General features: G+C 45.8%; 1 protein-coding gene across 1 annotated transcript in view; it reads right to left on the reverse strand.

Moving 5' to 3' along the window:
• Window positions 1-6,049: 6,049 nt before the first annotated feature.
• Window positions 6,050-12,161, reverse strand: part of polr3c (polymerase (RNA) III (DNA directed) polypeptide C) — a 17,834-nt gene continuing 11,722 nt past the window's right edge. Inside the window, exon 6 of the mRNA XM_070868446.1 lies at window positions 6,050-6,133. Within this exon, the coding sequence (XP_070724547.1) occupies window positions 6,050-6,133 (84 nt within the window). The remainder of the gene's footprint in view (window positions 6,134-12,161) is intronic.

Here is a 12,161-nt window from a genome sequence, read left to right on the forward strand (position 1 = left end):
AGTCACTTTGCAGCCTCATAGCATCCTCCTCGCAGCTCACACTTCCACCCAACTTAGTGTCATCTGCAAATTTGGAGATACTACATTTAATCCCCTGGTCTAAATCATTAATGTACAATGTAAACAGCTGGGGCCCCAGCACAGAACCATGCGGTACCCCACTAGTCACTGCCTGCCATTCTGAAAAGTACCCATTTACTCTTACTCTTTGCTTCCTGTCTGTCAACCAGTTCTCAACCCACGTCAGCACACTACCCCAAATCCCATGTGCTTTAACTTTGCACATTAATCTCTTGTGTGGGACCTTGTCGAAAGCCTTCTGAAAGTCCAAATACACCACATCAACTGGTTCTTCCTTGTCCACTCTACTGGAAAAATCCTCAAAAGATTCCAGAAGATTTGTCAAGCATGATTTCCTTTCACAAATCCATGCTGACTTGGACCTATCATGTCACCTCTTTCCAAATGCGCTGCTATGACATCCTTAATAATTGATTGCATCATTTTACCCACTACCGATGTCAGGCTGACTGGTCTATAATTCCCTGTTTTCTCTCTCCCTCCTTTTTTAAAAGTGGGGTTACATTGGCTACCCTCCACTCCCTAGGAACTGATCCAGAGTCAATGGAATGTTGGAAAATGACTGTCAATGCATCCGCTATTTGCAAGGCCACCTCCTTAAGTACTCTGGGATGCAGACCATCAGGCCCTGGGGATTTATCGGCCTTCAATACCATCAATTTCTCCAACACAGTTTCCTGACTAATAATGATTTCCCTCAGTTCCTCCTTGTTACTAGACCCTCTGACCCCTTTTATATCCGGAGGGTTGTTTGTGTCCTCTTTAGTGAATACCAAATCAAAGTACTTGTTCAATTGGTCTGCCATTTCTTTGTTCCCCGTTATGACATCCCCTGATTCTGATCTCAGGGGACGTACATTTGTCTTTACTAACCTTTTTCTCTTTACTGTTCCCTGCAAGCTTCCTCTCATTCTCTATTTTCCCTGCCCTAATCAAACCCTTTGTCCTCTGTGCTGAGTTCTAAATTTCTTCCAATCCCCGGGTTCGCTGCTATTTCTGGCTAATTTGTTTGCCACTTCCTTGGCTTTAATACTATCCCTGATTTCCCTTGATAGCCACGGTTGAGCCACCTTCCCTTTTTTATTTTTTACGCCAGACAGGGATGTTCAATTGTTGTAGTTCATCCATGCGGTCTCTAAATGTCTGCCATTGCCCAACCCCTTAAGCATCATTCGCCAATCTATCCTAGCCAATTCACGCCTCATACCTTCAAAGTTACCCTTCTTTAAATTCTGGACCATGGTCTCTGAATTAACTGTTTCATTCTCCATCCAAATGTAGAATTCCACCATATTATGGTCACTCTTCCCCAAGGGGCCTCGCACAACGACATTACTAATTAATCCTCTCTCATTACACAACACCCAGTCTAAAATGGCCTCCCCCCTAGTTGGTTCCTCGACATATTGGTCTAGAAAACCATCCCTTATGCACTCCAGGACATCCTCCTCCACTGTATTGCTTCCAGTTTGGCTCGCCCAATCTATGTGCATATTAAAGTCACCCATGATAACTGCTGCACCTTTATCGCATGCACCCCTAATTTCCTGTTTGATGCCCTCCCCAACATCACAACTACTGTTTGGAGGTCTGTACACAACTCCCACTAACGTTTTTTGCCCTCTGGTGCTCTGCAGCTCTACCCATATAGATCCTACATCATCCAAGCTAATGTCCTTCCTAACTATTGCATTAATCTCTTCTTTAGCCAGCAATGCTACCCCACCTCCTTTTCCTTTTATTCTATCCTTCCTGAATGTTGAATACTTTTGGATGTTGAGTTCCCAGCCTGGATCATCCTGGAGCCACGTCTCTGTAATCCCAATCACATCATATCTGTTAACATCTATTTGCACAGTTAATTCATCCACCTTATTTTGGATACTCCTTGCATTACTACACAAAGCCTTCAGACTTGTTTTTAACACCTCTTGTCCTTTTAGAATTATGATGTAGTGTGGCCCTTTTTGTTTCTTGCCTTTGTTTACTCGGCCTTCCACTATTGCTTTTTAACTTTCTATCATCTGTTTCTGACTCCATATTACTTCGCTCTGATTCGCTGCATAGGTTCCCATCCCCCTGCCATATTAGTTTAAACACTCCCGAACTGCATTAGCAAATGTTATCCCGAGGACATCAGTTCCAGTCCTGCCCAAGTGCAGACCGTCCCTTTTGTACAGGTCCCACTTCCCCAGAACTGGTTTCAATGTCCCAGGAATTTGAATCCCTCCCTCTTGCACCACTGCTCAAGCCACGTATTTATTCTAACTGCTCCCTCTACTCTGATTAGCACGTGGCACTGGTAGCAATCCAGAGATTACTACCTTTGAGGTCCTAATTTTTTATTTAACTCCTAGCTCCCTAAATTCAGCTTGTAGGACCTCTTCCCGCTTCTTACCTATGTCGTTGGTACCTACATGTACCACGACAACTGGCTGTTCACCCTCCCTCTCCAGAATGCTCTGCAGCCGCTCCGAGACATCCTTGACCCTTGCACCAGGGAGGCAACATACCATCCTGGAGTCTCAGTTGCGGCCGCAGAAACTCCTACCTAATTCCCCTTACAATAGAGTCCCCTATCACTATAGCTCTCCCACTCTTTTTCCCGCCCTTCTGTGCAGAAGAGCCACCCATGGTGCCATGAACCTGGCTGCTGGTGCCTTCCCCTGGTAAGTCATCTCCCCCAACAGTATCCAAAACGGTATATCTGTTTTGGAGGGAGATGACCGCAGGGGACTTCCTGCTCTTGCCTTGTCTCTTGGTCACCCCCACACTCTCTCTCTCTTCCCCACTCTCTCTCTCCTCTTCCCCCCACTCTCTCTCTCTCTCTCTTCCCCCCAAATTCTCTCTCTCTCTTCCCCCGCACTCTCTCTCTCTCTTCCCCCACTCTCTCTCTCTCATTCGCTCTCTTCCCCCCACTCTCTCTCTCTCTCTTCTTCCTCCCACACACACACTCTCTCTCATTCTCTCTCCCCCAACTCTCTCTCTCTCCCTCTCTTCCCACAGTCATTTCTCTCTCTCTCTCTCCCCCCCCACAGTCTCTCTCTCTCTCTCTCTCTCTCCCCCACTCTCTCTCTCTCTCTCTCTTCCCCCCACACACTCTCTCTCTCTCTCTCTTCCCCCACACACTCTCTCTCTTCCTCCCACTCTCTCTCTTTCTCTTACCCCATCTCTCTCTCTCTCTCTTCCCACCACACTCTCATTATCTCTCTTTCCACAGTCTCTCTCTCCCCCACTCTCTCTCTCTCTTCCACCCCACTCTCTCTCTCTCCCCCCCACAATCACTCTCTCTCATCCCCCACTCTTTCCCCCTCTCTCTCTTCCCCGACACTTCCTCTCTCTTCTTCCCCCACTCTCTCTCTCTCTCTCTTCCCCCCACTCTCTCTCTCTCTCTCTCTCTCTCACTCTCTCCACCCCTCTCTCTCACTCTCTCTCTCTCTCCCATCTCTCCCCCCGCACTCTCTCTCTCTCTCACCCCCTCTCTCTCCCTCTCTCCCTCTCACTCCCAACTCTCGCCCTCTCTCTCTCCCCCACACTCTCTCTCTCTCTCTCCCCCACTCTCTCTCTCTCTCTCTCTCCCCCACTCACACTCTCTCTCTCCCCTCTCTCTCTCTCTCTCCCCCTACTCTCTCTCCTCTCTCCCCCTCACACTCTCCTCTCCCCCCACTCCCTCTCTCTCCCCCACTCTCTCTCTCTCCACCTCCCCACACTCTCTCTTTCTCTCTCTCTCCCTCTCCCCCCCCCTCTCTCTCTCCCCCCCTCCCTCTCTTTCCCCACCCTCCCTCCCTCTCATCATCCTCCCTCTCTTCCCTCTCTCCCACTCCTCTCTTCCCCCTCCTCCCTCCTCCCTCTCCCACTCTTCTCCCTCCCTCTCTTCACCCCTTCCTCCCTCCCTCCATCTCTACCCCCTCCTTCCCTCCCTTTCTTCACCCTTCCCTCCCTCCCTTCCTCCATTTCTTCCTCTCACCCCCTCTCCTTCTCCTTCCCCCTCCCTCTCTCCCCTCTCTCTTCTCCACTCCCTCCCTCCCCCTCCCTCCCTCCCACTCTTCCCCCTCCGTTCCTCCCGCTCTTCCCTCCCTCCCTCCCTCTCTTCCCCATCCCTCTCTCCCTCCCTCTCTTCCCTCTCCCTCTCGTCCCTCCTCCCTCCCTCTCTTCCCCCTCCTCCACTCTTCCTCCTCCCTCCCTCCTTCCCTCTCTTCCCTCTCCCTCCCTCCCTTTATTCCCCCTCCCTCCCTCTCTTCTCCCTCCCTCTCTTCCCCCCTCCCTTGCTCCCTCCCTCACTCTCTTCCCCCCTCCCACTCTCCCTCCCTCTCATCCCCCCTCCCTCTCTTCCCCGCTCCCTCCCACTCTGCCTCCTCCCTCCACCTCCCTCCTCCGTCCTTCCTTCCCTCTCCCTCCTTCCTCTCTTCCCCCTCCCTCCTTCCCTCTTTCCCCCTTCTTCCCTCTCTTCCTCCTTCCTCCATACCTCTCTTCCCCTTATTCCCTTCCCCCTCTCCCCTCCGCTCCTCCCGTCCTCCTCTCCCCTTCTCCCCTCCCCTCCCCCATCCCCCCTCCCCTCCCCGTCCCCTCGCCCTTCCCCCCCTCTCCACTTCCCCCCACTCTCCCCTCCCCCTTTCCTTCCTCCCATTCCCCCTCTCCCCTTGCCTCCCTCTCCCCTTCCCCCTCCCCACACCTCCCCTCCTCCCCCTTCCCCTCCCCCATCTCCATCCTTCCCCCTCTCGCACCCCCTCCTCCCTTCTCCTCCCTGCCTCCTCCACCCTCCTCCCCCTCTCCACTCCCCCTTCCCCCTCCCCTTCCCCTTTCCCTCCCGCCCTGCCCCCTCTCCCTCCCCCCTCCCTCTCTATCCCCCCTTCCCCCTCACCCATCTATTCCCCCTCCCCCCTCTATCCCCGCTCCCCCCTCTCAGTCCCTCTCCCCCCTCTCCCACATCCCCTATACCCCTCTCCCACAACCCCCCCTCTGCCCCCCTCTATACCCCTCTCTCTCCCCCCTGCTCTCTCTCTCTCTCTACTGATGGGCTGGAATGGCCTCCTGCTGCGCTGTAAATTTCTATGTTTCTTTTCTCCATTTGCCAAATTTTTGCCCACTCACTTAGCCTGTCTATGTCCTTTTGCAGGTTTTTGTGTCCTCCTCACACATTGCTTTTCCTCCTCTTTGTATTGTCAGCAAAATTGGCTAGGTTGCACTCTGTCTCTTCATCCAAGTCACTAATACAGATTGTAAATGGTTGGTATGAATTTAATTAGAAAAGTAGAATTGTAACAAAGTACTGTCTTTCAATGTGGTTGCAGAAAGGGAATATTTCTGCCTTTGCAGAGTGTACGTTGAAATTTAGTGTTTCCATGGGTGAATAAACCAATAAAGGTTATTCAAAGCTGGCATTTTTTTTAGGTATTAAACGGAGTGCATAGAGTTAATTTTATAATGGATGGTCATGTCACCTGATCATATGGGAGGAGCTCCTTGAGCTTAAATACGGAGTTCTGGGATTTGTTTGCTTATATTACTTCCGGAAGCAAGAGGGGAGGCAGTGTTAGAGTCGGGTTGGCCTTTTGGCTAAGAGCATTGGCGCAGAGTGATCCTTGATGTGTGCAAGGTGACCTCTGGCGTTTGTGATTTGACAAAGAATTGGAAAGATTGGCTACGAATTTAAAAAAAAGTCTGAGTCGGGTAGAAGTGGGTTGTTTTTTTTTCAATTCTTCCTCAAACCTCTTCCTCCCTGAAACCCTTTCCTTTTTTGTTGGTTCCCCGATGAGCCCTAGAAGGGGTGAAATTCAACAGGCCTCTTTCTTTCTTAAATTAATCCCTTCCTACGCTAACCCTACATGCAGTGGATTAGTTAATGTAGTGGTACTTTTAGCATTTTAAAAAAACTGAATGTAACAAGTTTGCTAGAAGTTGGCCAGACAGGACGTTCCGGCTGGCTTGTGACTGTGACAGGGACGGCCTTGGGGAGCTTGGTTTTTCTTCAAGTGGCCACTTTTTGTGGACTTTGCGTGGCCTTGGCTTGCAGCCCTGCTTTCGACTTTGGTGTCGTCTGTTTGGTGCCTGCCTGTAGTGAGTAAAGTTGAAATGATAGTTAGTTATGGTTCATACAAATAAGTTTGGTTAAGGCAGTTGAAAGTCTGAGTAGAAAGTTTCGGGCAGCGTGAGCTGATGTCAGTGATGCGTGAAAATCTCGTAGGAGTATTACCCCGCTGTCCATCGCATTGCTACAATTGTTGGGTTCCAAATGGCCTGGATAACCGTTTGTCCATGTAAGATATGGGCAGTTTTTGCTGCCTTCATCTGATCTGGTGTCATGCAATTCTGGAATAATATCGGCTTCTGAATGGCCTGGACGGTGGTTTATCCGTCTCGAGTGATGGCAGTGGTTTGCAGTCTTTATCCTGTCTAGTGTCGTTGGATTCTGGTAGATGAGTGATGTGGTATGTCGGTACAAGTATCATGATCCAAATGGCCTGAATGGTTTCTCCATTCTAGGGATAGTGATCTTTATCGCGTCTGTAGTCGTGGGCCTGGTGTGCAATGATCAACAAATACCTAACTGCAAGTTAACACGCACCCAAGGCCGAAGTCCAGATTAAGCGACCTGAACAAAAGATTGTATAGGGGTATAGAGCAATCCAAATTGGCAGTTTAAACTTTGATCTTCAGATGGTGGGTGATGCAGGTGTCACTCCAACACTGAATACTGGTTCGTGAAATTATGGGTATAATTTGAAATAGCTGAATTATGTTGTGGATAATTGGATTCTGGCCTTCCTACAGTTTGATATAGGCAGGTGCTGCTGTCATCTAGGAGTGGTGGGCATTTGTTGTCATTCTCATGTGGTTGAAAACTGGGCACAAAGTAAAAATATATTAAAATGGTCCCTTAGTCACTACAGGTTATAAAGTTCTGCTTGCATGGGTAAGCAAATCAATAAAGGTTAATAAATGTCAGCACCCTTTTTAGGTATTGACAGTAGTATAGGGTTAATTTTATAATCGGTGGTCATATCTGATATGGGAGGAGCTTATTGAGCTTAAATACGGAGCTCTGGGACTGTTTGCTCAAATTACTTCCGGAGGCAGAAGGGGAAGCTCTTAGCGTTTTTACAATCCTTCCTAAAACCTTACCGTTGCTGAAACCCTTCCCTATTTTGGCCGTTGATGAGCCCTGGCAGGGGCGAATCACGTCGAGCCTATTCCTTTCCTAAATCAATCCCTTCCTTATAATCCTTCTGTTATCCCTTCCCGGTTTTAGGCCTAGGAAATGGATTATAGGTTTAATGTAGTTGCATTTTTATTAAATAAAACTTATCTAAAGTTTGCTAGGTGACCAAGATGTTTCGGTCGGCTTGATAGGAACGGCCCTAGCGCGCTTGTTTTTTCGCTCAGATGGCAACTGTTCATGGATCTTGCGTGTCCTTGCCTTGCAGCCCTCCTTTCGACTTCGGCCTCGTCTGTTTGGTGCCTGCATGTGGCGAGGAGTGAGTTAAGTTGAAATGGTATGTAAGTTAAGGCTCATAGAAATAAAAGGTTGGCTAAGGTGATTGAAAGTCTGAAGTAAGCTTCGGGCAGCGTGAGTCGATCAAGTGGCAGTTACGGATCCTGGAACATCTCGTAGGGGCGTAACCCCGCTCTCCATCGCATTGCTACAAGTGTCCAGTTCCAAATGGCCTGGATAACGGTTTGTCCATGTAGATTATTGGAGTTTTTTGCTGTCTTCCGGTCTGGTGTCATGAAATTCCAGAATAATTTCGGGTTGCAATTGGCCTGGATGACGTTTTATCCATCCAGGGTGATGGCAGTAATCTTTATCCTGTCTAGTGATGTGGCAGTTACAGGTATCAGGATCCAAATGGCCCAGAGAATAGTTTGTTCATGCTAGGGATAAAGAGCGGTCTGTATCGCATCTCTGGTCATGGACCTAATGTGCAGTGATCAACAAATACCTAACCCTGCAAGTTAACACGCTCCCCTAGGCCGAAGTCCAGATTCAGCCACCAAACCTGAGCAACCTTGGAAAGCAAGAGTAGTCCAAATGTGCAGTTCAAACGATTTGTGACTTTAAACTTTATACGGTCTTCAGATGGTGGGTGATATAGTCATGTATTTTTCGTCTGAGAACTGACGTAGGTATGGATTTGTCGTGACCACTGAATACCAGCGAGTCAAATTATGGTTATAATTTGAAATAGCTGAATTATGTTCAGTAGATAATTGGATTCTGGTGTTCGTACAGCGGGCGATATAGGCAGGTGCTGCTATTATCTAGGAGTGGTGGTCATACATTTGTTGCGATTCTCATGCGGTCAAACACCAGGCAGGAAACAATATGTACAGAAAATGGTTCCTTGGTAACTATATATAGTTCTGCTTCCATGGGTAAACTAATAAAGGTTATTGGCTGTAGTGTATAGGGTTAATTTTATAATGGGTGATCATATCACCTGATTTTATGGGAGGGGTTTATTGAGATTAAATACTGAGCTCTGGGACTTCTTGGCTCAGATTACTTAGGGAGGCAGTGTCCGAGCAATCTGAGTTGGGCAGGAGTGCTGTTTTTTGCTCTGGTTTTTTCAATCCTTCCTTAAATGTAATCCTTGAACCCTATTCCCCCTCTGAAGTTTTCCCTTTTTTGGCCCTAGCAGGGGAAAAACGTTGGGCCTATTCCTTTCCTAAATCAATGCCTTTCTTATCCCTTTAGGCCTAGAAAATAGTTTATTTATGGGCTAGTTAATGTAGTTGTATTAGCCTTAAAAAAAAAAACGAATCGAAAACGTTTGCTAGAAAGTGGCCACAGGATGTTTCGGTCGGCTTTGAGATAGGGACGGCCCTGGGGCGCTTGTTTTTGGTTTAGGTGGCCACTGTTGACCTTGTGTGGCCTGGGCTTGGACCCCTTTCGACTGAGTAAAATTGAAGTGGTAGGAAAGTTAGGGCTCATAGAAATAAAAGTTTGGTTAAGGCGATTGAAAGTCTGAGTAAGCTTCGGGTAGCGTGAGCCGATCAAAAGTGGAAGTTACGGTTTCTTCAATTCTGTAGGAGCGTTACCCCGCTCTGCATCGTTGCTACAAATGTCGGGCTCTAAATGGCCTGGATAACCGTTTGCCCGTGTAGATTATTGGTGGTTTGTTGTCTTCTGGGTTTTGAATGGCCTGGATGGTGGTTTATCCATCCAGGGTGATGGCAGTAATCTGCAGTCTTGACTAGTGTCATGGATTTCCGGTGCGTGATGTCATGCTGCATAGGTATCGGGATCCAAATGGACCAGAGAATGGTTTCGCCAGGCTGAAGCTAAAGAGCGGTCTTCATTGCGCCTGTGGTCATGGACCTACTGTGCAGTGATCATAAAACCCTCACCATAGCGTGCACCCCTTCTCCACTTCCCCTGGTGATGATTACAAATTTGGCCCATTTGAGTCTATCCCGTTTGGGGGTAGCAGAATCCTAAAGTCGCTAAATGGGTCTCCGGACTATTTCTCCTGAAAAGAACAACCGAGAATGTTATGATCCTGCAGATCACTTTAGTCAGTTTTAGCCTGATTGCAATTATCTTGGATATTGTACGGGTCCGGGGTCTCATCTGTAATGTAGCTCCACCAAAAGTGTACTTGATGTGGTTCGTGAGTTATTGATACAGTTTAAGTGTGGAAGCTTTCCAAATTGTCAATGTTTGGAGTTGAAGAATATTTTGTCTGAGCCTGTATTTAAAATAAATGTTTCCTTTAGCTGAGGCCAACTTTTCAGCCTGGTAAATGAATGAAACAATGCAAGAGTGGGAGTGTTTGTTTGAGAATGTAACTAGTGGGTAGATAAAGGGGACCCAGTGGATCTAGCATGGATTTCCAAAAGGCTTTTGATAAAGTGGATCATAAAATGTTACATCAATGATATGTTAGAGGTGAAATCAAATGAGGCCACATAGCTTGAATGGTTTAAAGTGGTGACCACAACTGGCAGTGTACTACAGACCCCAAGAACACTGGCTGGGAAAGGAGCATGTGATCTTTGAAATTTTGTTTAAATCAGTGCTGACCTGAACCCTAACGAAGTTAAACAAAAAATAGAACCTGACAGTAAATCTATACCTTAACTTAAACCTAAATAGACACTGGCTCAAATGTAATTCTAAATTAAATGTAAAAAGACGGAACAGATGCAAGTGTAGGGTTATAAGTGTAGGGTTATAAGTGTAGGGTTATAAGTGTAGGGTTATAAGTGTAGGGTTATAAGTGTAGGGTTATAAGTGTAGGGTTATAAGTGTAGGGTTATAAGTGTAGGGTTATAAGTGTAGGGTTATAAGTGTAGGGTTATAAGTGTAGGGTTATAAGTGTAGGGTTATAAGTGTAGGGTTATAAGTGTAGGGTTATAAGTGTAGGGTTATAAGTGTAGGGTTATAAGTGTAGGGTTATAAGTGTAGGGTTATAAGTGTAGGGTTATAAGTGTAGGGTTATAAGTGTAGGGTTATAAGTGTAGGGTTATAAGTGTAGGGTTATAAGTGTAGGGTTATAAGTGTAGGGTTATAAGTGTAGGGTTATAAGTGTAGGGTTATAAGTGTAGGGTTATAAGTGTAGGGTTATAAGTGTAGGGTTATAAGTGTAGGGTTATAAGTGTAGGGTTATAAGTGTAGGGTTATAAGTGTAGGGTTATAAGTGTAGGGTTATAAGTGTAGGGTTATAAGTGTAGGGTTATAAGTGTAGGGTTATAAGTGTAGGGTTATAAGTGTAGGGTTATAAGTGTAGGGTTATAAGTGTAGGGTTATAAGTGTAGGGTTATAAGTGTAGGGTTATAAGTGTAGGGTTATAAGTGTAGGGTTATAAGTGTAGGGTTATAAGTGTAGGGTTATAAGTGTAGGGTTATAAGTGTAGGGTTATAAGTGTAGGGTTATAAGTGTAGGGTTATAAGTGTAGGGTTATAAGTGTAGGGTTATAAGTGTAGGGTTATAAGTGTAGGGTTATAAGTGTAGGGTTATAAGTGTAGGGTTATAAGTGTAGGGTTATAAGTGTAGGGTTATAAGTGTAGGGTTATAAGTGTAGGGTTATAAGTGTAGGGTTATAAGTGTAGGGTTATAAGTGTAGGGTTATAAGTGTAGGGTTATAAGTGTAGGGTTATAAGTGTAGGGTTATAAGTGTAGGGTTATAAGTGTAGGGTTATAAGTGTAGGGTTATAAGTGTAGGGTTATAAGTGTAGGGTTATAAGTGTAGGGTTATAAGTGTAGGGTTATAAGTGTAGGGTTATAAGTGTAGGGTTATAAGTGTAGGGTTATAAGTGTAGGGTTATAAGTGTAGGGTTATAAGTGTAGGGTTATAAGTGTAGGGTTATAAGTGTAGGGTTATAAGTGTAGGGTTATAAGTGTAGGGTTATAAGTGTAGGGTTATAAGTGTAGGGTTATAAGTGTAGGGTTATAAGTGTAGGGTTATAAGTGTAGGGTTATAAGTGTAGGGTTATAAGTGTAGGGTTATAAGTGTAGGGTTATAAGTGTAGGGTTATAAGTGTAGGGTTATAAGTGTAGGGTTATAAGTGTAGGGTTATAAGTGTAGGGTTATAAGTGTAGGGTTATAAGTGTAGGGTTATAAGTGTAGGGTTATAAGTGTAGGGTTATAAGTGTAGGGTTATAAGTGTAGGGTTATAAGTGTAGGGTTATAAGTGTAGGGTTATAAGTGTAGGGTTATAAGTGTAGGGTTATAAGTGTAGGGTTATAAGTGTAGGGTTATAAGTGTAGGGTTATAAGTGTAGGGTTATAAGTGTAGGGTTATAAGTGTAGGGTTATAAGTGTAGGGTTATAAGTGTAGGGTTATAAGTGTAGGGTTATAAGTGTAGGGTTATAAGTGTAGGGTTATAAGTGTAGGGTTATAAGTGTAGGGTTATAAGTGTAGGGTTATAAGTGTAGGGTTATAAGTGTAGGGTTATAAGTGTAGGGTTATAAGTGTAGGGTTATAAGTGTAGGGTTATAAGTGTAGGGTTATAAGTGTAGGGTTATAAGTGTAGGGTTATAAGTGTAGGGTTATAAGTGTAGGGTTATAAGTGTAGGGTTATAAGTGTAGGGTTATAAGTGTAGGGTTATAAGTGTAGGGTTATAAGTGTAGGGTTAT

The sequence above is a fragment of the Pristiophorus japonicus genome, chromosome 30, assembly GCF_044704955.1.
Source record: "Pristiophorus japonicus isolate sPriJap1 chromosome 30, sPriJap1.hap1, whole genome shotgun sequence".
Classification (NCBI taxonomy): Eukaryota; Metazoa; Chordata; class Chondrichthyes; family Pristiophoridae; genus Pristiophorus; species Pristiophorus japonicus.